The 23,291-nt window shown below is 36.5% G+C and overlaps 1 protein-coding gene across 1 annotated transcript; it reads left to right on the forward strand.

Annotated features, from left to right (window-relative positions):
* Positions 1-114: 114 nt before the first annotated feature.
* Positions 115-22,894, forward strand: LOC112558341 (phosphoinositide 3-kinase regulatory subunit 4-like). The gene is made up of 33 exons (XM_025228789.1): positions 115-245; positions 1,201-1,344; positions 1,465-1,589; positions 1,960-2,015; positions 2,261-2,410; positions 3,049-3,150; positions 3,659-3,828; positions 4,137-4,263; positions 4,550-4,722; positions 5,024-5,144; positions 5,403-5,498; positions 5,708-5,802; positions 6,053-6,092; positions 6,510-6,592; positions 6,887-6,974; positions 7,244-7,403; positions 7,775-7,821; positions 8,382-8,483; positions 8,914-9,048; positions 9,383-9,520; positions 9,958-10,134; positions 10,303-10,359; positions 10,950-10,993; positions 11,980-12,126; positions 12,636-12,684; positions 12,959-13,193; positions 13,593-13,788; positions 14,471-14,601; positions 14,894-14,978; positions 15,226-15,548; positions 15,956-16,113; positions 17,416-17,588; positions 19,847-22,894. Exons 2-33 carry the CDS (start codon positions 1,253-1,255, stop codon positions 20,046-20,048), a joined length of 4,077 nt encoding a protein of 1,358 aa, XP_025084574.1. The 5' UTR covers positions 115-245; positions 1,201-1,252; the 3' UTR covers positions 20,049-22,894.
* The last annotated feature ends 397 nt before the right edge of the window (positions 22,895-23,291 follow it).

Here is a 23,291-nt window from a genome sequence, read left to right on the forward strand (position 1 = left end):
ATATATGTATAAAGTATATACCATATATGCAAATAAGTCAATAAAATAAAATAGAAAAACTATAAAATATTAATTAGAACAAACTTACAGTTTATTAAATAAAAACGAATTAAGTTCGATGTTTTACGTGAAAAGCGCAAATGTAATATTCTGCAAATAGTTCGAACAATCTGGGAATTAGTTTGGGTGTATTACACAGTAACGAAACTAGGGTGGAACAGTGTAAAATACATGCATCGCTTCAGGTAACGAAATGATTTACTTCATTTGCATGGCTTTAGATACACGCTTCGCGTTTTTCTTTAATCATTTTTGCATGGTTAGTACTGGATGCGTTCGTTACCAGGAAAAAAGTATAAATAGTTAATGACGCTATTATGCTTATATTAGATTTACTTACTGATTTAAATGAAATATTTTGCTGATGATGGAATGTATTGTTAAAATTTTGTATGTAAAAATGTAGACACTTATGAAGAAGAGAATACGAATTTTATTGGGTAACTACGTTGAAATAATCAAAATATTTGATGGTAAAAATGCTTGTATCGCTGAAATATTGTAAATTGAAATATAGCATCGTACGTGGTTTCAGGAAAAAACTTAGTTATTAATTGAGAGTGAGGATGTAGATACTAACTTTATACTTCTCTCTCACCTGAAAGATTGCTGGTCAAATTAGCTGCTTATTGAGTTTGTGGAAATTTGCCTAGATAGATTAGAAGCTTTTTTACTCTCAAGAACTCTCTAGAAAACATTCCAAAAATTTCAGAACTATTTGACAGTTTTGATGGTTAATAAAATATAAGATGAAACTTTTATTTGCTCGAAACTCAGACCCAGACAATATTCAAGTGATTTTAAGAGGGGATGTTAAATATGCCGCAAGGTAGCTAGTCCCTACTGCTACTGAAAGTTTATGTGTGTGTGAGAGAGAGAAAATGTGTACATATTCTTTAGCATGATTTTTTTTTTTAAAATATAGCATTAAACAAGTAAATATATTGATTTATAGACAAGAAAACAAGTGCAGACTGAGAGTCCAGCATATATTATTTTTCTTATCCATTTATATAAATTCAATGTTTCCTGCTGTCCTCAAACAACCTAAAAATATAGAATTGTGTAAGATGTTCTTTGAAATGGAAAGCATTGCATAGAGATCCATGGTATCACCAAAGCTATTTTACTACATTTCAGATTCAGATTGTCTTTCAAGTGGTCAGCAGCAGTTTGACACAGCTGCAGAAACATGGGTAATCAACTAACAGGTGTAGCACCATCACAGATACTGCCAGTAGAACATTACCTGGCTGACAATACAGAATATGAATATGAGAGCAGGTAACAGAAAGCAGCTTTTAACTTCCCAGTGTAAATGTAGATGATGATGGATTTTCCACGTTAAGATGTCCATTTTTTGCCATGTAAATCAGATTTAGCTGTTGTTTTTCTTTACTTCAGTCTTGGCAGCACACGTTTCTTCAAAGCTGCTCGGGTCAAATGCAAGGAGGGTCTAGCTGTGGTGAAAGTGTTTGTAATTCACGACCCCTCTCTTCCTCTTGAGACCCACAAAAAGCGCCTGGATGGTATGGATATTTCTGTTATATATATTTTAAAGTTTTGAAAATTCCATTTTCTTTTCTAGAAATCTTGTTAATGGAGGGAGTGGGGGGGGGATTGGTGTTTTACGCCAGCCTTGTAAACAGATACCATGTGCAGAGAAAGAACAGCGTGCCCTAGATGAGAGCTGAACCCAGGACAGCCAACCTTCATCGTATCGGTGACAGGTGCTAACCATTGCACCACCAGACCACCTTGAATGGAGAGAGGAGTAAGGGTTGAAGAGGTGTATGTGAAATATGAATTATGCCAGTATTTTAATTTATAATAAAGTATATTATTTTTATTTAACTTTAAGCACTTTTTTATACTTTCTCTGAATTACTTTCATTTCAGATCTTGCTGTACGTTTGAAAACAACTCCTAATTGTTTGCCATTTCAGAAGTCAGTGGTAAGAGTCACTTACCCATTATTACATTACCTTTGGTTTAAAGAATAATTTTTTCCCCCATCTCCTTCTATCTGCATACTTTTTATTCTCTCTCCTAGTTTTTTCACTTTCTTGGTTTCTTCTGTCCTTTCTCTTTCTGCCTCTTTGGTAATGTTCTTATAATAATAAGTTAATAATAATTTTCTATTTTGTTCGGTGAAAATATACCTTCTTTATTCACAGAAGATTTAAAATTTTTTTCACAGCAACTGGACAGATCAGCACTATTGTTCCGACAATACATTAAATATAGCTTATATGATCGCATGAGCACACGCCCCTTTTTGTCAACGATTGAAAAACGATGGATTGCTTTCCAGCTTCTTTGTGCCCTAAATCAGTGTCACAAAGTCAAGGTTAGTAAATTTACATCTTGTTCAATATGAGTAAGGATGATGTGAGATTACTTATTATTAGTTCAATATTATAAATGTTGATACTTAAATCTTAAATCTGGGAATTTCCTAAATTTGGTGCAGATTTCTAGTTTGATATATCTTACAATGCAAACATTGGTCTTTGTGCTTGCTTCTATTATTAAACTTCATCACTTGTGAGCTTTCTGTGGCTTGTATATTATTGTGTTGTAGAAAAAGGAGGGGTGTGTTTTGGTATATGGATGGTGTTAGGGTTAGCTGGTTTGTTGGTATCTGTATAAACAAATTATTGTATGATCGCAATTATATATACATATAATGTGAGTACTAACAAAGATATGAGAAATCTTTTCCTGATTACTTCTCTGTTTTTAGCTAGCTATGAATACTTAATTATGAAGAAGAACAAGCTTGATCAGTACTGAATAAAATTTTGAGAACTAGGATGAGAAAACTCATAATCATTATCTGAAAATGACACTATACCACAACCAGTAGTGAAGAAATTCAAATGTCTTTTTTCCCCTAGCAGATTGCTTTTTAACTCTTAGTTTTTAAGCAGTGTGTATGAAGGCAGCAGTCTAAATTGACATTCCTAAAGACAGGAGGCATTACAGGTATGTCATGGAGATATCAAGTCAGAAAATGTGATGGTCACCAGCTGGAATTGGGTCATCCTGACAGATTTTGCCAGTTTCAAACCCACATACCTACCAGAGGTACTTTAATGATCCAGATTTCTCTAGATCAAAGACGATGCTTATATGATAAAGAAATAAATGGAACATACAGTTGATTTAACAATAGTAACCATTTTACTGCATATAAATTTTTGACAGCATAAATACTTCAAATGTTGTAAGGTTTGTGAAAGAGAAATGGAAAAAGGATTTGATGAAATTAAAAGCATTATAATTTTTTTCTTTTAATTGTGGATGCTTCACCTTCAGCTTTTACTTTTAATAACTTCCTAAGTCCTGAAAGGGTCTTTATTTCCTTTCTTTTCTGTTTTTTTTTTTTTTTTTGCCCCTTAACTTTTGAACTTTCTTGTTTTGCACGTATAGTTTCTTAGCCACAGTACATGCACACTGAAAATGTGATCTCTCTGAGTATGATGTTGCAGAAAAAATTTTGTTTTTATATCATTTGTGGATTGTAGAATTAAGTGTAACAAAACAGGTGTTCACACCATTACTCATTTATTTTTGTTTACCTGTTCTTTGTCAGGACAACCCTTCAGAGTTTTTATATTTTTTTGACACATCTCGTCGGAGAACTTGTTATGTAGCTCCTGAACGATTTGTACACAGCAGCTCTCTTGCTTCTGAAGGTGATCTCGGTTTTAATGTGGTCAGAACAGGGGACCTTACCCCAGCTATGGATATCTTCTCAGCAGGGTAATTTTTATGAGCAGCATTCTTCTAATACATTAGAGACCTCACTTTTAAGTCGTAGAATAACATAAAATAAGAGCAGTCCATTGGTGCTGAATTCTTTATTCTTTTTTATTTATCCAAAAATTGCTTCATGGTTCATAGGGTGTGTGGAAATTGAGTGAGGTAATGTAAGAAAGAATAACTTTGTAGCAGATTAGAAGTTCTTTTCACTTTAAAAACAAATTCTGAATGTCTTCAATGTCTGAAAACTGAAAGAAAAACAGAGTAGAAAAGTCGTCAGGGTTAATTCTGTTTGCTTTTAACCTAAGGTGTGTTATAACTGAGCTTTTCACCGATGGCACACCACCATTTGACTTATCCCTGCTGCTGAATTATCGCATTGGAGAGTACAGCCCCTGGAAGATTCTTGAGAAAATTGAGGATTCCAATATTAGGGTAATTTTGTGTGTGTTTGTGTGTTGGGGTAGGGGCCAAAGAGAGAGAGTCAGAGATAACACCAGAAATAGTTTTTTTTGTGTGTCTTACAGAAATGTTTGAACAAAGTTTTCAATCCTTTTCTAATAATTCACATTGTGCTCTTGTGTGGACCATATAAGAAAAGATGCTTGGTTCCAATGTCAAAAACAGTTTTTCTTAGAAGTGCATATCAACCTTATCAAGTGAAATCCATGATTTCGTTGAATATTTATTTATAACCCTGGTTCATTGCATTCCCTGGCAGGAACTGGTGCGTCACATGCTCCAAAAGGATCCAAGCCATCGATTGACTGCTGAGGAATATCTGGTGAAGCAGCGTGGAAAGGCATTTCCTGATGTCTTTTACACTTGTCTTAAGATGTACCAGCAGCAGTTTGCTGTGTCTCCTATCATACCCCCAGATGACAGAATTCTCTGGTACAGTTGCAGTTATTTATCTTGGATATTGCTAAAACAGCATGAATCGGCTCTTTTTTTTCATAAAAAAAATTAATTCACACTTAATAATAGTAATGTGTGCTTTTCTCATAAAGTGGACATTGTAACATGATTTTATCATGTTCTCAGGAATGGGTTTTTGTATTTACTCACATTTGTTTTTAAACATACATTTTTTAAAAATGATATTCACTTACTAATATATAACTAGTGTAACATATACATTTTTTTAGCAATGCCTTTTATGGTGCAAAACAATTTATTTCTTTTGTGATCTTAGTATCAGACAGGATTTTGATCACCTGATGAAAACTCTTCAAGTACGGGAAGACAAGCTAGAGGATAATTGTGTTCTTGTTCTGCTTATCTCCCTTGTTACCTCAGCCTGCCGAGACCTGCACGTAAGTAGAAAAAGTTATTCCTCAGTATCCACTTCTTTGTCTAAGTTGGTCCATTAAAAAAATCTGTTTATCACATCTGATCACAAAAAAAGAATATTGCAAACCTGGAGATCTGCTTGCACTTGGATAAGGGTACAAACTCAGTCCTGGACTAGTTTATATTTTTTATAGTTTTTTTTCCCAGCTTTACGTAAATAATTGATCTTCAAAGATACAATTTCTCTTAGCTTAGAGTAAGTTCTACAATGATCTGTTCAGTTTTCCAGCAATCGCTTGGCAGCACTGGAGCTTTTGTATAAGCTATCTGGCTATGTGACTGTTGATGTCATCTTGAACAGAATACTGCCATACATTGTAAGTTCCTATCTTCTCTTTTTTATAGTTTTTATCATTAGATAATTGTTAAAACACCTGATTCATAGAATTTGAGAAAGGTCTTTGTTATTATGTGCTCTTTTCCCTAGATTCCTCTTTTTTAAAATGCCATGAATTTTCAAAACTAAACTGTCATTTTTGCTGTAAGCATTTATTTAGTCACTGAAGTGTCCATGGTTTACTTTCAGCTGTACTTTGTCAGCGATGCATATGTACAAGTGCGTGCAGATGCTGTGAGGATTTTGACCCTGAGTCTTGCCAACATCACTCAGGTTTCAAGGAGGTAACTATATTTACTAACCAGTATGTTTTGCCATGATGGTGCTATGATTACTTCTTTTCATCATGGTTCTGGTATTGTTGATAGCAATGATGGTAATAAGCATGACAATTGTTGCTGAGGTGGCATTGTATACATAGAAACAAATAATTGTAAAACAGAATTTAATTTTGGAACTGCAAGTAAGGTTGAATATAAAGTACTTGCCATACAGAACTTTATACAATTGTTTACATTTCTCTTTCTCTTGCAGCGAATCCAATGTTTTTCCAGAGTACATATTTCCAGCCTTGGTGGGTATTTTTGAGTAGTTATTTGAGTTTGCATGTGTTCAGTTTGGATGCCATTTTAGATTGATATAACTGTATGCACTATTAATTTTAATGTTGATTGTAAACAGCTATACTAAATATGCACTTCATTGTTATCAGTGCTTCTCTCACACTTCCTCTTGATGTATGTCCTGTTTGTAAGCCTGTAAACATTTTAATAATCATAGCTTTACATATGCTTACACTGGCGCACCAAAACAAAATATAGTAAAATAAAGCACCTACCAGTATGTTTGTTTACATTGCTTAGAGGAAAGGAGAGAATCAAAGGGGTGTAGATGAAGAATCCAGTATTTCTTTTCATTGGTAGAATCTCATTCAGCTCATGGTACCTGTGTCAGTTACATTCTCAGAAGAAAATGCACTTGTTTGCTGCAGGCAAATCTTGTCCATGATGATGCAACCATTGTGAGGACAACATATGCAAAAAACATTGCTCAGCTAGCCGAAACGGCTCTCAGGTTTGTTGAAATATTTGGTCAGCAAAAGACTGCAACTAATTCATCCAAACTAAACTATTGCTTTTGTGTCATTTGCTACAGCTAGAAGGAGCCATATATACATGTGAACTAACCTCTATTTATTCAACAGACATTTTAGGTCTTAATACATACCTATTCCTGGATGAAATTTTGATGCACTAGAACAAATGCATATTTAGATGCTCTGAGAATTTCATTTAGGATTAAATTTGGATACATTGGCAAAGATTCTGTCAGGGTCCAGTTTTTTCTTTTTGTCTTATTTTCTGCCAGAGTCTTAGAGTCAACACAGCTTCAGAAACTTGTAGATCTTGAAGCTCCAGAGGACGATCAATCAGTTGACCCTGATGCTAAGCCACAGGTTTGCATTCTTATGATATGAGTACCTTTTTAAAAGTTTAACATCTTTCTTATTTGCCAAGAGGATATGCTGCATGTTTAGGATTAGCAGTAGAGTAGTGCATGTTCTTTATGGTGATAAGAGGTTGATGTTTAGGCTTTTTTTTTTTCAAAGTTCTTTTCTCTGTCCATTCTTTTACTAAGATGGATCTATACAGAAATTTTTAGATTTTTTGGCACATATTTATCTGGTTGTAAATTAGAACAAAATTTTATGTTGGGATGTTGTAGGATGCTGTAGAGTCAACATATGACATGGAACTCCAGTCGTTGCAAGAAACAATCCAGCAGAAAGTGGTCACTATATTGAGTGATCCAGAGAACTCTGTGAAGCAAACTTTGTTGGAGAATGGCATCACACGTTTGTGTGTGTTCTTTGGCAAACAGAAAGGCAAGTTACATTATCATTTTGTAGAGATTTGTTTGTAAACCTAAAATGCACTTTGATAGGTGAAGGCACATGCATATGCATCCTTCCATAGATGTGTGCATACACAATTACTGTATTTCGACACTCATAAACAGATTGCCGAAAAATAGCATCAGACTTTTTGTGCATTCAAAGTCATTTATTTGCATATAGATATAAATACATTCACACATCCTTGCACATACACCATATTTGTTTGTTGTGTTTATTCCTTGCTACACCTTGAGAAGCATAGGGCTGCACATACACCATGTATAAACATTAAATACATAATTATAAATAGAATTGACTAAGTTTTACTTTTTTCCATTTGTTTTTACTGCCTGTTTCAGCCAGTGATGTGCTCCTGTCTCATATGATCACATTCTTGAATGATAAGGTAACTACAACTCTGTATTTACATAAATTTGCATGATAAGTACAGCAGGACTTGTAATTCTTTGCCTAATAAGAAATAAATGTCAGGCTAAATTTATTTTTACTTCTCAAGAAAAGTAATGAAGGTTTGGTGTCATGAACAGGGTCTGTAAATGTTCTGAAGTTAAATTGATTCCCCCAGCCCTGCTTTTTCAATGTGAGATCAATGGACCATGAACAAAAGGCTCAGCCAGTTGACAGGTAGGGGTAGTTGTTGAGATGGGATGTAGGGAGGAAATGGGACCCCTCCTTCCAGAATAAATATCAGGGCTACATCTGAGATAGCCACTATGTCTACCAGTGAACATGGTATCCTGGGAAAGGACAGAACATCATAAAGTGAGAAAACTAATGAAGGTGCAATGAAACATGTGCTTATGTACAATACTTTTTTAATTCAAATAGTAGATGTCCAGTCTAGTAGGGACAAGGTACAGTCATTGACACGAATGATTTTTATTGCAGTCCTGTAAATTTTGTGAGGTTGGAAATATTTTGAATAACAACCTCTTTGTGTTCCAGCACGACTGGCAACTACGAGCAGCCTTCTTCAGAGCTATTGTAGGTGTAGCTGCCTATGTAGGATGGCAGAGCGTGGTGATCCTAAAACCTTTGCTGCAGCAGGTAGTGTTGACAATGACCAACTTTATTAAACCCAATGGGCAATTTGAACATCGAAAATGTGCTCATTTACCATTTATAAAAAGTTCTAGTTACAAGGTAAAAGATATGAGCTAGTGACGTGATCTAAAAAAAGAAAAAAGAAACCAATAAAAACATTTTGACAACAAAAACAATTGAAATTTTAATTATGGGTGGTGAATGACATCATATGTTTAGAGATTTCCTGACTGGTGTTCCTAGATATCTGATTAAAATAAAAAGAGTAAAATAGCTTTTTTACCGCTTGTTATATAAGCGTAATGAAAACATTAATTAGAGCATTTTTCATTGAAAAGTTAAGATCATAAATGAAGGCTCAGTCATACAAAGTTTTGCTCAAAGTCTGGTTTTTTTTTTTCATCTTCATGGTGTTGGATGTGAATGTCTACAGGGATTGAGTGACACAGAAGAATTTGTCATCCACAAGACACTGGGAGCTCTAAAGACGATGGTTGAACTTGGTCTTATGCAGAAACAGGTCATCTTGGAGTTTGTCAATGATGTTGTGCCACTTTTGGCCCATCCAGTGAGTAAAGCAGAAAGTGTTTGACTGGTCAGCTTAGTATACCTTCTTCCTTTCATCAGTTCTCTGAACAGATGTGAAATTTACATAGGAAATGAAAATTTTAAAAAAATTCTTAGGAAATGACAATTTCTAAAACATTTTTTGTTTGTGGAAATTTTTCTCTTGAAACATATTTTTGCAGCAGGTGAAGCTTATACTCTCCCAGTGTTTGGTCATGACTAAATGAACAGCCTTATCTTCTCCCTCTCTGCTCGTTGCATTCTTATTTATGGTATATAAACGAAGGGGAAAAAAGTTCTGTAATGCAGTTATTTATTAACCACCACTATTTCAGGATGTATGGATTCGACAAGGAAGTGTAGGGTTTGTCTCAGCTGTTGCATCCAAGATGGATGTTGCTGATCTTCATGTAAAGATCATACCCAAGGTCAAGCCATTCTTGAAGCGGGCAGTTCTGCAGCTTCACAATGAGGTCAGATTATGCGTTGCCCTTGTTTCATTAACTGTGTAACTCACCATATTATCATTTCACAGAAAATTCTCAGCTATCCAGCTTCTCAATGCAAGAGTCAGTATTTTATTTTCTCTTAGACAGTTTGGGTGACTAGAAGTAGAACTATCACCAGAATTAATAGATGTGTTATCAGTCTGCATTATAATACCCTAATACCACACAATCATTCTGCTTTGTAAATATTTTTGAATGAGTACTAAGCACTGCTTGATCCACAAAAAAACAAACAAACCGAAAAGCCTATTACTATTAGCCATGAACCTTTAGGTCTCTGTAAATTAGCATTAAAATCGTTTTTGGGGATAAAAGTGAGTGAAAAGATCTCTTTGAAATAAAACTGTTATAGTAAACTTTAGTCAGAGTTGAGAGATAATAAATATGTTGATATGTTTTAGTTGGTCATGCTGGATGCAGTTGATGAGCCTATTTCCCGCACCGTGTATGACTACATCTTACGTTCCCCTCATCTTGAACACTTGTTTGATGTGCTGCAGTCTCGTGCATCTGTTCGCTTAATTACTCGTCAAGGTCATAAGCCTATGTACTCAGAAACTGATGAAAACATAATGCAGGTATGTCAGAAGTTATTAAAAGCAGATATTATTCATTTACAAAATAATTTTTCACTGTCACCTATTGACATTTTGTCTTTTTCCACTGTCAGTTTTTTTTTTTACTCATCTGTCTTAAAAATGTGTTAATTGACATGGCTGCATCTGTCTCCTTGGTTTGTTTTGCAGATATTTCGCAAATTAAACTCCCTCGGCATGACAGAAGCACAGGAAAGCAAACTGTTGGTAAGTGTAAAATTTAGTCTGCCATTTGCTGAACAGTTAGCAACCAGTTTATTTATATATATAAAAGCACAAAGTCATTCATGACTTGAATCTTAGTTACCATAATGTCACACAAAGAAATCTGAGCCTAGTGATGATGTTGATATTTGGGTTGGTGGGAGGGTGGTGATTGTAGTGGTGGAGACTTTCTTTCATCCTGGTTTTGAAACCTCAAGAATAAATGCAGTAATTCAGCAGAGACCAACTTCTCTTTGTTCATGCATTATGAGTTATAATTCTTGAAGTGGTGTGCTTTCTGTTCATGTTTGAATTTGTTCAGATCACGAGCATTTGTCCCAAATAGTCATAAAAATAATCCAAATACATGCCAGAGCCTGAAACATTTTATATACAAAGCAGCGACAATTTAATGCTATGATCTCCTAGGACATCTTCACTATTTTGAAAATATTACATGCAAGAACTCTGTTTCATTCGCTGATATACAAATAATCTTTAGGGGTTATTTTGAGTTAAATAATTTGTGAAGAAAACTTTAGTACCAGGAATAAACTATGAACGTTTTTTGTTGTTTGTTTGCTTTTTGCCAGGCAATGAAAGACTTCCTGTTAAAGCTTCACAAAGCAAGAGCTGGGTAAATTTGTGGCTGTAATTTCCTATATGTGTTATGAAATTGTGGATGCATGAGGTTTTAAAGAATACAAAAGGATTTTTGTAATTTCTGTTATGTTTTACCACCAAACTGGTAATTAAAATTTTTTTTTCATCCCTTTTGATAATTCACAGTAAAATTTGCCAGTTCTGTGCATATTTTACAGTTAGAAAAGTTCCCTAAAACTTAAAAAAAAATATGTTTCAGTTTTTTACACTTACCATGTCGTATATTTAAAATATGTCAGTTATAATTGTGCCAAAATGGTTAAAAATGATACTAACAATCAGTCTTTATATCTGTATGTGTAAGGAAAGCATACTTGTACATTCATATGTAACAGTGATTCAATATGCATTTGCATGCAGGTATGCATATGTGCTTTTGAACATGTGAGCAGATATGGGTGTATATGGATTTGTTGGATTATTGAGGGTGGGAAGATTGGAGAAAATACTTAATACAATTGCATGTGTTAGCTCCTCAAGCTGTAGGTATGAAGCGAGAGTAAGTTTTTACCCAAGGACAACTCAAGAATAAGCTTCTTGTCTCCATAGTTTAAAAGCAGTCTTCAGACACTGCAGATATAGAATTACCCTCTGGGGCTGTAGCTATAAAGCAGTGTCAAAGGGTAATATAATATAAAGCAGTTTAAGGGTCCTGCACAGCACTTCGAAACTTCAGAGACAAGACACTTGCCCTTGTTTTCCCTTCTTTGCCCGAGCAGTGTTTTGCCTTGCTTTATAACTATGGTCCCTGGTTGAAATAAATTATGGTTCTAAAGGTTCCTTTACGTATGATATTTACCCATTTTTAACTTTTGTCAGTTTAGAGTCTTTTGCTCATGCTCAGAGTAAATGTGTATTTTTGACTATCCTTCTTTGATGGAGCTGTAAAGAGTTACCTCAAAGTTAGAACCACAGCATTTCATGCAGATTTAGCAGTTGCAGGATCTCCATTTTTTTCAGGTCAGCAGATACAAATGATGATGAGAACAGTGACCAGCTTAAGCCAGGAGTCATAAACATTCGTTCCAGCCACATTAATATTACACGTCGTCATGCTGAGTTGTACAAATCTAAAGAGGCTTCATCGGATACATCTTCCACTGCGAGGTTAGTAGTATGACACCATTTTGTTCACATGCAGATGTTTTTATATACTTCTGTCTACATGAAGGGGTCTTTGTTGTGCGCAGTATAATTATTCTTTCATAAAATGTGTTTTGGTAAGCTGTCCTTAGTTGTAAAATCCAGTTGCAATATTTCTCCATCATAACTTATTTATATTATATGTGAGACAAGCTAACAGAAAAAATGCTTGAGTAAAAGAATGATGTCTTCAGACTAGTTATATAATGTACCATACATTAAGGGGAGGAATCAAGTAGAGGAAAGAAAGAGTGACCTTTAAGTTAGCCTGAAAAAATTTTCAGAGTAACCTAACCTTTTAAAACTGTTCTTGCAGACTTACTGATACATTGGGCACCACACATTGCCAAGATGTTGTACATTAGCTACCTTGATAGTCTACAATAGATGCCTAGATAATGTTAGATACCTAGAAATTATATGTTAAATGCATGAATATTTTATTTTTGGAGGTTTTGTATTCTCTGCTACAGGCAGCCCAAGAAAAGAGTACAAAGATTGGAAAGTGGAGGTACAGCAATGGTGAGTCCACATATTTATCATCTGATATCTGCTGCTTCTACTTTTTACACTGATTCTTTATTTGCTGTGTGCAGCACATTTGAATTACTGTCGTAATTAGTGCTGAGGTGGGTCACAGTAATATTGAGCAATCATGTCATTACTACGAGCTTGAACAGCTTAAAAGGCTGTCTGTTCAGTCATTCTGCAGCTTGTAATGTCTCTAAGATTGTTAGAATTTTATTCTTAATGCTGATTTGCATCTCCTGCAGTTTGAGACTTATTGTTTCTGCAGAATCCTGAGTGGAAGAAAATGTTTGGTTCGGATGATACTGACCGCTCATCTGCCGACTCAGTCAGGAGCCGTGCCAGTGCTGAAAGGCAGACAGAAGGACTTGAAGGAAAGCGGCTATCTTTGATGCCACCAATGATGCAGCCACCACCTGTTTCTGTAGGGGGTCAAAGTCCTCATCTGCATCAACTGCCCATGGAGCCACCTAGTCTCATCCAGGAGAAGCCACAGAAGACAGGTACTATGTATGCATTTTTTGTGCAGATGAGTGAGTTGCATTCACCAGATCATGAAATATTGGTCTAAAATGAAACAAATCATCTGTTATTGGTATTGAGACAATTGTATGAAAGAGGAAAGAAAAGAGTGTGTGCACATGTAAGTGTGTATGAGTGAGAGTGCTCAAGAGAAGAGACAAAGAATGGGGGAGGAGAAAGAATGGGAATAAGCATTATTACTGAAGGAAGAAACATTGTTCTGTAAGAAAAACATTGGTAAGTGGTATTATCAAGGTAACAGTAGGCAGCTGTCATTTTACTTATTTCATTTTTTTTATATTTTGGTCAACTGATGAGTCTGGTGAGTCATTAATTTTTTTTATTTTACAATTTTCTTTCATCTGTGTGTGTTTCAACAGTTGTTACACGCTACGCCAATTGCAAGCTAGATCTACGTACACTTGTGCACCATCTTCGGGATCAGTATGAAGCAGAAGTAACATCTCGTGACCTGATGGAAGGTATTACATGGGACCAACGACCTCCGCCTGATAACTGGCGTCCTCGTGGCACGCTGGTGGCACATCTGCAGGAACACAAGGGCATGGTCAACAGGTAATTCTAATGCTGGTAGTATTTCAGTGATATTTATGTTCTGAGGGGAGGTCAGATGAGGTGGAGTGGTCCTCACTGTTCACTTCTTTGATTTATTCTAAATACATTTCGTATGTGTTCCTTTAAAACAGGATTGTGACTGAGCTTCTTCATCAGTAATCAAATTGACTCCTTGGAAAGTTCTTTAGTGAAGCAGTGGTGAAATCTGGAATCTTATGTTAATTAGGCATATGATGTCACATATTTTATCTCTTTCTATATATTCGTGAAAATGGTGGTGAAACATAAGTAGGTTCTTTGCACAGATTCAGGCAGTTGGTATGGTGAACTAAATAAATTTCACTGTGCTGGCTGTTAAACATAGCGTGATGTAATCAAAATCAAAATCAAATCAAAACAAACTTTATTGTCTGTCGAGGAGACCCAGGACAGAAATTTTTCTTCGCTCACAAGGGCAGGCATACATACTCATACAGACATTTAACACACAGGAGTAAAGATACATGTTAACCTCTTGAACTTAATATATCCACTGCATATAGCTTATAATATCTTATGGGAGGAAGAGAAATTTATAGAAGCAGATTGAATTTATCTCTTATACAATATTACATCCATTTTGAGTGAGTGATAAGATCTACTTATATTCTCGTTTATTTAAAATGTCAACTCTCTTGTGCAGATTGTGTGTTTGTAATGACCATCAGTTCTTTGCAAGCTGTTCCAATGATGGTACAGTCCGACTGTGGGATGTGGCCTCTCTGGAAGGGAAAACAGCTGCCAATCGTCCCAAATTCATTTTCAGCAAGCAAGGTAAGTAAACTACTAAAACTAATACCTGTCTTCAAGGTCTTGGGCTGAGTGGCTGTGTTGCTGGTTTTTTTACAGGACTGCTTTACAAAAAGCCAGCTAATAGCAAAGTCAATGCTGCTTAGTAGTGACATTTTGTCAGTAAGGTAGCATGTTTGTAACAGATGCTGGGAAGTTTCATCTGTTTTACCTCACCAGTCCAGAACACATTTGAGAGCAAGAAGATAAATTCCTATTTCAGTCTTTTCTAGTAGTTTTGATTTCATATGCCATCTTGTGTCTTGTTTTTAACCAGGGGGACACATCAAGTGTGGCACTTTCTGTGAAGGATCCGCTTCAATTGCATCAGCATCTGACAATGGTTCCCTGCATGTCTACAGGTAAAAATAGTTGTCACAATGAACAAAAACCTTATAAAGAAAATATTTAGCTAAAACAAAAAGAGTTACAATCATAAAATATTAAAAGATAATTTATTTGTAAATGAGTATAAACAATCTTGAATTATTGATAGGATTTAAAAAAAAAGAAGATTTCTAAGTGGAAACTGTTCAGTCTGAAATCCTGGTCTTGAAAGTTATCTTTGCTCAGTGACCCAGACTGCTGTGCTGTACTTTTTTTTTTCAGGCTGGAAATAAGTACTGTTACACCTGCACATGCACTGAACATTGACAAGGAGAAGTATGGCATAGTCATGGACATGAGCCACTTTGACACTGGAGCACAGTCACTCTTGGTACAAGCTACTGTAAACAACTACGTCGTTGGGTGGGATTTACGGATGGGCAAACCAGCTTGGGAACTGCACAACAATGTGCGGACAGGCCTCATCACTACAATGGCTGTTCATCCAACACAGTCTTGGTTAGCTCTGGGGACAAGCAGTGGTGCCCATGTGTGCTGGGATTTGAGGTTCCAACTACAGATCAACAATATACAACATCCAACAGGTGAGCTGTAAAATTATTTATTTTCTTTAACAAGATAGCCCCTATTGGTGGCAATACCATCAGATTTGCTTAAATTCATTAATGTTGTGACTTACTGGAAATTTTGCAAAGGAAAAGTTTACCTTTATTAACCTTTCCTTTGGATTCAGTAGTACCTGTTTCATGCAGTTTTAGTGTTTAGCTTGCTGCAGACTTGTCATAGCATGCCAGAAAGAAAAGAGATGTTGGAACCTGCTTTACTTCTTGGTCATGTTTGTGTTCACGTTGTTGTAGTCTGCAAAAGAGAGACTACAAACTACAAGAGAGACTTGGTGTCTAATCCAGTTCAGCGTTTATCAAAGAAAAAGAACTGACAGTGCCTAAACAATAACAAGACTTCTGAGAGAGCTAAAAATTAATGTCTGCAGGTGCTCGTGTGCGTCGAATTGTCATGCATCCTAAGAAGCAATCGTGGCTTGTGTCAGCTGTACAGTGGAACAATGAGGTTTCCATGTGGGACGTTGAGAGCCGCCAGCGACAAGAGGCTTTGTGGGCCAGCCACCACCCACCGCTCACAGAGCGAGAGGTAATTCTGTCGCAGGCCTCTAAAATTCCCTCCCTTACATATGCTTTGTGACCTGAACCGTTATTTCTTCAACAAATCAGTCCACACAAAAGCACATTCTTTCTCTCACTCTCTCTCTCTCTCATGGTTTCGATTCCCGAAGGGGCCTCAAGAAGTATTTTTGTTATCATTTGCTGATCACATTTATCTATAATCTCCATTACCCATTCTAACTTACAGAATCAACTAAACAATTTGGAACAAGCTTTGGATGCGCTTAAACTGGCAGTAAATTTGAACAAGACAAAAGTCTTTTTTTTTTTTTCATAAGGAAGGACATCTAGCTCAGAAAAATGGTACTGTAAAGGCAAGGAAGTTGAAATTATAAACACATATAAATATTTAGGATTTATGATGTCTACAAATCTATTTTCTTATTTAACTGTGAAAGAAGCCAAGGACAAAGTGATGGGCTTTATGAGAACAATATGGAGCATGGGAAATATGGTGTATTCAGTATTTGTTTGTGAATGCCATAGTCCCAGGAGAACTAGGCAAATATCCTCTGTATATCGACAGCAGGGGCGGCCTTAGGCATGTGCAAACTGTGCACCTGCATAGGGCCGCCAAATCTCAGGGTCGTCACCAATATATATTGAATATAAAAGAGAAAGAGAAAATAACAACACAGCTGACAGCAGTGTGTCTGGAAAACTTTATTTTTCTTGTTAATTTGTCTGCTGTTTACTAATGTTGCTAGAATCAGAGCAGTAAGCAATATGTAGTATTATAATGTTCTGCAGTAATGAGAATATCACGGGCCGCCACTTGGTTTTATTGACATTGGCAAGTGAAAAGGCCACCGATTCTTTCTCTGCCCAGGCCTGCCGCAAGCCTGGAGCCTCCCCCGAGGACAGTACTATGTACATTGTACACTGTGCTACTGGTTCAAGCTGTAAAAGATAATTTTCCTCAGTTTGCTAAAGCAGGCATAAAAGATGAGTCAGATCATCCAGACTGCTCAGAGGATGGTAGCAAGTGGCTAAATTGGCCAGGATTGATTAACAAATGTTTTGACCTATGTAGCTTTACTGAAATTCGGATAAAGGGAGAAGTGGATAACAAAAAAAATCTTTTTGAAAATCTTCGGATTGTTACAAGCAGGATTGGTACAATGAACTCAAAGGCCTTATGTTACTAAAATTCAAGTTCACACTATGCCCCTTTATGCCGCTTTAAAAACTGAATATTTGAGCAGTTTTACTGAATGCATCAGTTGCAGAAAAGATGAACAGGCTTGAACAAATTCATGTTTCTTTACAGTCCAGTGGGCAAGCCGTGCATGGGCTGTATGTTGCATCCACTGATACTCATGTATTCGCATTAACTGGAGGATCTGATCGATGTATACGGTACTGGGATTTAAAATGTCCATCCAAGTCTTTCATCATGAGTCATGGTCCACTTGACCAGCCCACCAATCATGTTGCGTACAGGTAGGTATAAATGTATAATCTCTTATGTACAATTATGTATTAACTGATGGAGAAATAACCATGATAGGTATTATTTCATAATGCAGTTTCCATAATTCATTGGGAATTTGACAATTAACAACAAGCAGGAACTTCCAATCCAACTTCAAGGAGGGAACATCCTGGAAACAGATCACTTTGTGTATCTGGGGAGCATTGTCAACAAGGACGGTGAAGTGAACAATGACATCAAAAGCCTTATCAACAAGGCCAGACATGCTTTCAACAGCCTGCACTGGCATCTTCAACACCAATGTGAAAACTGTCCTACTGTATGGCTCTGAAACCTGGAGAGGAACAAACATCATCAACAAGCTTTAGACCTTTACCAACCGATGCCTACACCATATTCTGGGAATAAGATGGCCTGAAAAGATCTCCAACAGCAGCCTGTGGAAAAGAACCAACCAGAATGCCACTAGCCAAGACATCAAAAAGCTCAAATGGGGCTGGATAGGACACACCATACACAAACCAACTGACACCATTGCCAGGCAGGCACTTACTGGAACCCTTAGGGGAAGAGGAGAGTTGGGAGACCAAAACAGACTTGGAAAAGAACAGTAGAGAGCGAGGCAAAGGATGTCGGAACCACATGGGCCCAACTGAAGTGGGCTTCCCAAAACCAGGTCTGCTGGTGAGATGTTGTTATGGTCCTATGCTCCTCGAGGAGTAACAAGGAATAAACTAAACTAAGTATAGAATGCATTCTATAGCTATACACTTCATTCTATACTTATAAAATGCATTCTGTAGCAAAAGAGAGAAAAACTCGGTAAAAACTAAAGTATTTCATTTATATGAGAACTTGCTATTGAATTCATTTTATACATACAATTCCATTCTGTGGCTATAGAATGCATTCTAGTTATACAATTCAATTGTATACTTATAGAATGAATTCTGTAACTACAGTTAAAATTTATACGGAAGGAGGCTGGCTCATTTGCATATGGGGCAAGAAAGTCAAAGATCAGTCAATCAGTGCCCTTGAAACATGGCCTTACATTCTTCTGTGTATTTGAAGTAGAACTGAATTGTATAAATATAGAATGCATTATACAGTCAAATCTCCCTACTATGCCACCTACCGGGACCGAGCAAAAGTGGCATAGTAGCGAGAGTGGCATAGTAGAGAGGGTTCGTAAAAACGGCTTTATTTGCTCAAGTTACCCGTCAGTCCAAAGCTCTCAAGAATAGTCGGCTGGCGCTAGCTGTCTCCTCTCATTCTCCCCCTCACCTCTTCATCCTCCACCCCTCCCAACCACATCCGCACACCTGCATCCTGTCGCTAGTCGACCCCCTCCCGCTCTCCCTCTGTCACGTGACTGTCACCCGGCCAGCGACCTACCCCCATCGCCACCCTCCACCCTCCCTGTGTGCGTGCTATGTTCCATCCCACCTAACTGCAATGTCCCACACTACCATACAGTATAATAGTTGAGCACTGCATGGAATTTTACAACTTGTGTCTTTTAACAATCACAAAAAAGTGGCATAGTAGCGAGAGTAGGGGGTGGCATAGTAAATTTTTTTTTACATTGAATTTATAGTCGGGACCGAGCAAAAGTGGCATAATACCGAGAGTGGCATAGTAGCGGGGTGGCATAGTAGAGAGATTTGACTGTATACGTATAGAATGAAACGTATAGCTATAAAAAGAAAAGGAGAGAAAATTCACCTCTTGTTGCCCTATACACACCACATAGAAATGGACAAAAATAACTCACAGGGATAAATGATGAAATAGGCTCACAAAAAAATATAATAATAAATAATAATAAAGCCACTAGCCATATTTCCACATGCCCTTTTGTGTGTCATCCTTTTATCAAAGGAAAGGCACAGCCAGAAAGATTAAAATTTTCAATAAATATCCTGTGTTGGAGTCTGGAGTTTGCCTAGTTAAAGATGATTTACCTAATTAAACAGATTTTGTTCCTTTTTTGTTTCTATAGTTTAGGAGTAAAGATTATTGACTATGGTGCATACATATGTGTGGCCCACTGTGTGTAATTGCTGAAGAGGGCTGCACATATTTGTATTCTATACTGTACAGTTACACTTCATGTTTGCAAGTGGCTTGCCTTCAACCCTTTAGCTGTATCTGTTATGTCTGCTGTCCAAAAGATTAGGAGATTAGTTTTTCTTTCTCTCCACAAATGGATTTTCAGGTATAGTGTAAACAACCAGACTATTTCAAAGTTTTTGAACCACAGGTCTCAGCTGATTGAAGGAACAGAGGTTATACAGGAAGTGAAGACAGAGCATCCAGTGTCCAGAGAGGAGGGACCTCAATGTGGGCCTGATGCCCCAGCAACAGGGCACCTGGACACCATAAGTGATATAGCACTTTGCCAGGCTTCCCAGTGGTTTGTAGTCTCTGCTGCTCACAATGGTCACATCAAAGTGTGGAAGTAGACCATGAATGTTACCTGTCATACTGTGGAATGGACCTCCTCTATCATTACCTGGTCGCTTGTTTATCTTGGTTTGAATGAAGTTAGAATGAACAGTTTTATAGTGTACAGTAATTTGACTGTTTTATGTGTTGATGCATGACCTTTGACTAATGCCATGACTTAGTTTTTTTCACTAAGGCAAGAAAGCATTTTATTAACTGAATATCATAGACAATAATATCTGCAACAACAGTTGAATGACAGTAGATTTTAAAGCATTCTTCTCACCTGGAAAAAGAAGCAAAAGATTGTTTCATTGGATTGTGTTAAAGACCTGTACAGACATTCCCTCCATAAAACGTTCAGCTGTGAGGCCTGACTTTGAGCTTTTTTAGTTGGCAAGGTTTTAAAAGTGACCATTATTTTATGGGTCCTCTCTATTAGTCTGGTATAGCTGCTGAATTTTATTTCAAGAGGACATTGAACGTTTGTGACTGAGGTACAAGGAATGCAGTTCATCAAGTTTCTTTGTGTTGCATACATATTTGACATTTACTTCTTATGTTAATAAAGTACATTCTGTATATTATAAATTATTTTCTGTACTCTTATATTATCAATTATATTCTAATTCAGTATTGCCACAGCAACTGAATGCTGTGTTAAACTGCTCATCAGGTTGGATTAGTGAAGGCAAATTAGAGTGGTTTTTTTGGGGTGGGTGGATGGGTGGAGTGGGGACTAAAATGCACAACCTGCAGAATACAGTTGTTTCAAGATATTTATGTTCTAGAAAAAAAGGGTATGGCATGTCTTCCCTCTTATTCTAGAAAGTTTATGTACTTGCGTGATTTGCAAAGTAGAATTGTGATTTTGCAACATTTTGTTCACTTAGAAACTTGAAGGGTAGATTAAAGTACAGGGAAAATGTGCAAACCACAATAAATGCTCATCTGTTTTACAGGCTGGTTGAACATTGGGGTTTATATAGCATCAAATAGTGATAGTATCACAGTAATAGTATAGAATTTTGAAACTTGATATAGCTATATAGTTTTGTTCATTGAGGGCATTCAAAATATGAACACAGCCTAAACACTCAATTTGATTGATTTTGATAGAAAGACAAATTCTTGGCTGTAGCAACAAGACCAGCCAGCTAGCTAGGTTTGTGTTCATTTTTTTACCTGCAACAAAAATACGGGCGCCAGTAACTCTTGTGAACACAGTGTGGTGACTATGCCAGTCCTGATCTCTGACCAGTTGGCTGAGATTTGTCACACACTAGAGGTCCCATTCCTCTACAAAGTGTATTCTGTATCATCTTTTTGTCTGATGCTACACAGGTTTAAGTCACTTGTTTATTTGTATCTTCAGGGTTGGATGTGTACATTTATCAATCGAGTGTAGTTTGTCCAGTAACATAATAGGAGTACACCCATGTTACTGGCTGTTGTAAATCTCTAAAGAAATATCGTCTGGTGCAAAACAAAAGATGTGTTTCCCATTATTGCTTCTGCCATCAAACCACATGTTTTCTGAACTGTGCAGATGTCTCATCATCAGTAGGCTTGCAGAGGTTTGTATGACTTGCTTGTTGTTGAATGCAACATTTAGATATCATAGAAGACTGAAGAAATGAATGTCTCCTGTAAAGTCTGTTCTGTTTTCCAAGCTTTTATTACTCATGTCATGAAGAAATGAATACTTAATGTTATGTCATTGAAATTAGCCCCCACTCCAATATCCTGATGATTCTCCCACTGACCATTGACAAGGCAGCTGTATTGTAGCAGCTTCGAGGAAACTGATTTTAAATGAACAGTGAAAGACACAAGTTTTGCACGTGGAAGAATAATTAACATTTATTGTTCAAGTGTTCTATTTGTGTTAATTTTTACTAGTTGCTGTTAATAGTATCACGTCAAAAAATAAAAGAGCATTTGGCTTTCTTATTATTATTAGTGTATTATTAATACAAGTTTATATTAAATCATGTAACATTCCATTATCTGTTGAAAGCTGACTTTAAAAGACTGAGCTGTGGTTGTGCTGAAGGGACAGGTCAAAGGCAGAATAAATTAAGATAAATTTGTCACCAGCATTGAGAGACATGCCCTTGATTGTGCCAAAGAGGGACAATTATGTGAAGATTGACTTCTGTGTATGTCTCCTTTCTTTCTTTCTTTTGCTACATCTACAGTTGTCCTGTAGTAATGAATGATAATTAACCTGAGTAAAGCAGTGTTACTCCTCCAGAAAAAAATATTGTTGACCTTTGGTAAATCATAGACATCACTAAATAAATACTCAGCTTTTTAACATTTAATTTTTATTACAACACTGGGACTGACATCATCATATCTTTTTTTCCAACAAAAATGTGCCTGTAGACCTGTTCACCCTTTGAATTAATAGCCAGTCTTCAGATTGTTTGTGCCTCCATGCCCAGGGAATTTGTACATTAATGTGCAGAATGTGTGTGTGTGTTTACATCTATGCATCAGATATTTGAACATTTTTTTGTAAGGTGTAAGCCTGCATGCAGTACCTGTATTCTTACAGGATCTATTTTGACTGTACTGTGGGTTGTAAAATTGAAGCAGCTCACGATGTTTGGGAATCATGGCTTGTTTTTTAATGTGCAAAAATGAGGATGCTTTAAATATAAGCACCTTCTTATTTTCATTTGATTGCTTATCACCATCAACTCACCTTCCACCCCTATCTTAAAAAAAAAAATGTCCACCTGCACAGCAAGTAATTATGAAACTGTGTATAAAATAGACCTACTGTAAATGTGTACATTTGTGATGGCTAGCTGCAAAGACTAGAAAATAATGATTAAAATTGAATGTTTCAGCATTTTGTTTACTGTAAATTGTATTTGCTGGAAAATGCTGATTTTGTGTACATTTGCATGGATGATGTGAAAAATATCAAATAAGAACAAATGAAGATTTCTGATGTAGCAACACGGGACTGCAGCTTACGTTAATTCTTGTTGGGAACGTGCTGGCAAATTTGAATGTTGCCTTACATTTCTGGTGTCTGCTGCCTCAGTATTTGCTGAAGATAAAACATGTTGCAGCTGATTAATGTGAATCCTAGTTTTGTCGGGCTTGAGTATTTTGCAGATGTGGTTTTAACATGTGAGGCGTATGCACACACAGATATGTAGATACAACAATGTCATTTGCATCTTACTCAGGACAAGAAATATATGCACACGCAATCTTGTGAGGACATCATGCAACAGAAT

Source organism: Pomacea canaliculata, linkage group LG2 (genome assembly GCF_003073045.1).
Source record: "Pomacea canaliculata isolate SZHN2017 linkage group LG2, ASM307304v1, whole genome shotgun sequence".
In the NCBI taxonomy this organism is placed as follows: domain Eukaryota; kingdom Metazoa; phylum Mollusca; class Gastropoda; order Architaenioglossa; family Ampullariidae; genus Pomacea; species Pomacea canaliculata.

What these genes read in the sequence shown, in the direction of transcription:
- LOC112558341 (XM_025228789.1), top strand. Translation starts at nt 1,253, where the DNA reads ATGGGTAATCAACTAACAGGTGTAGCACCATCACAGATACTGCCAGTA. An exon ending in ATCAGTGTCACAAAGTCAAG is followed by an intron (nt 2,411 to 3,048) that starts GTTAGTAAATTT and finishes GAGGCATTACAG; the next exon opens with GTATGTCATGGAGATATCAA. An exon ending in CTAGCCGAAACGGCTCTCAG is followed by an intron (nt 6,593 to 6,886) that starts GTTTGTTGAAAT and finishes ATTTTCTGCCAG; the next exon opens with AGTCTTAGAGTCAACACAGC.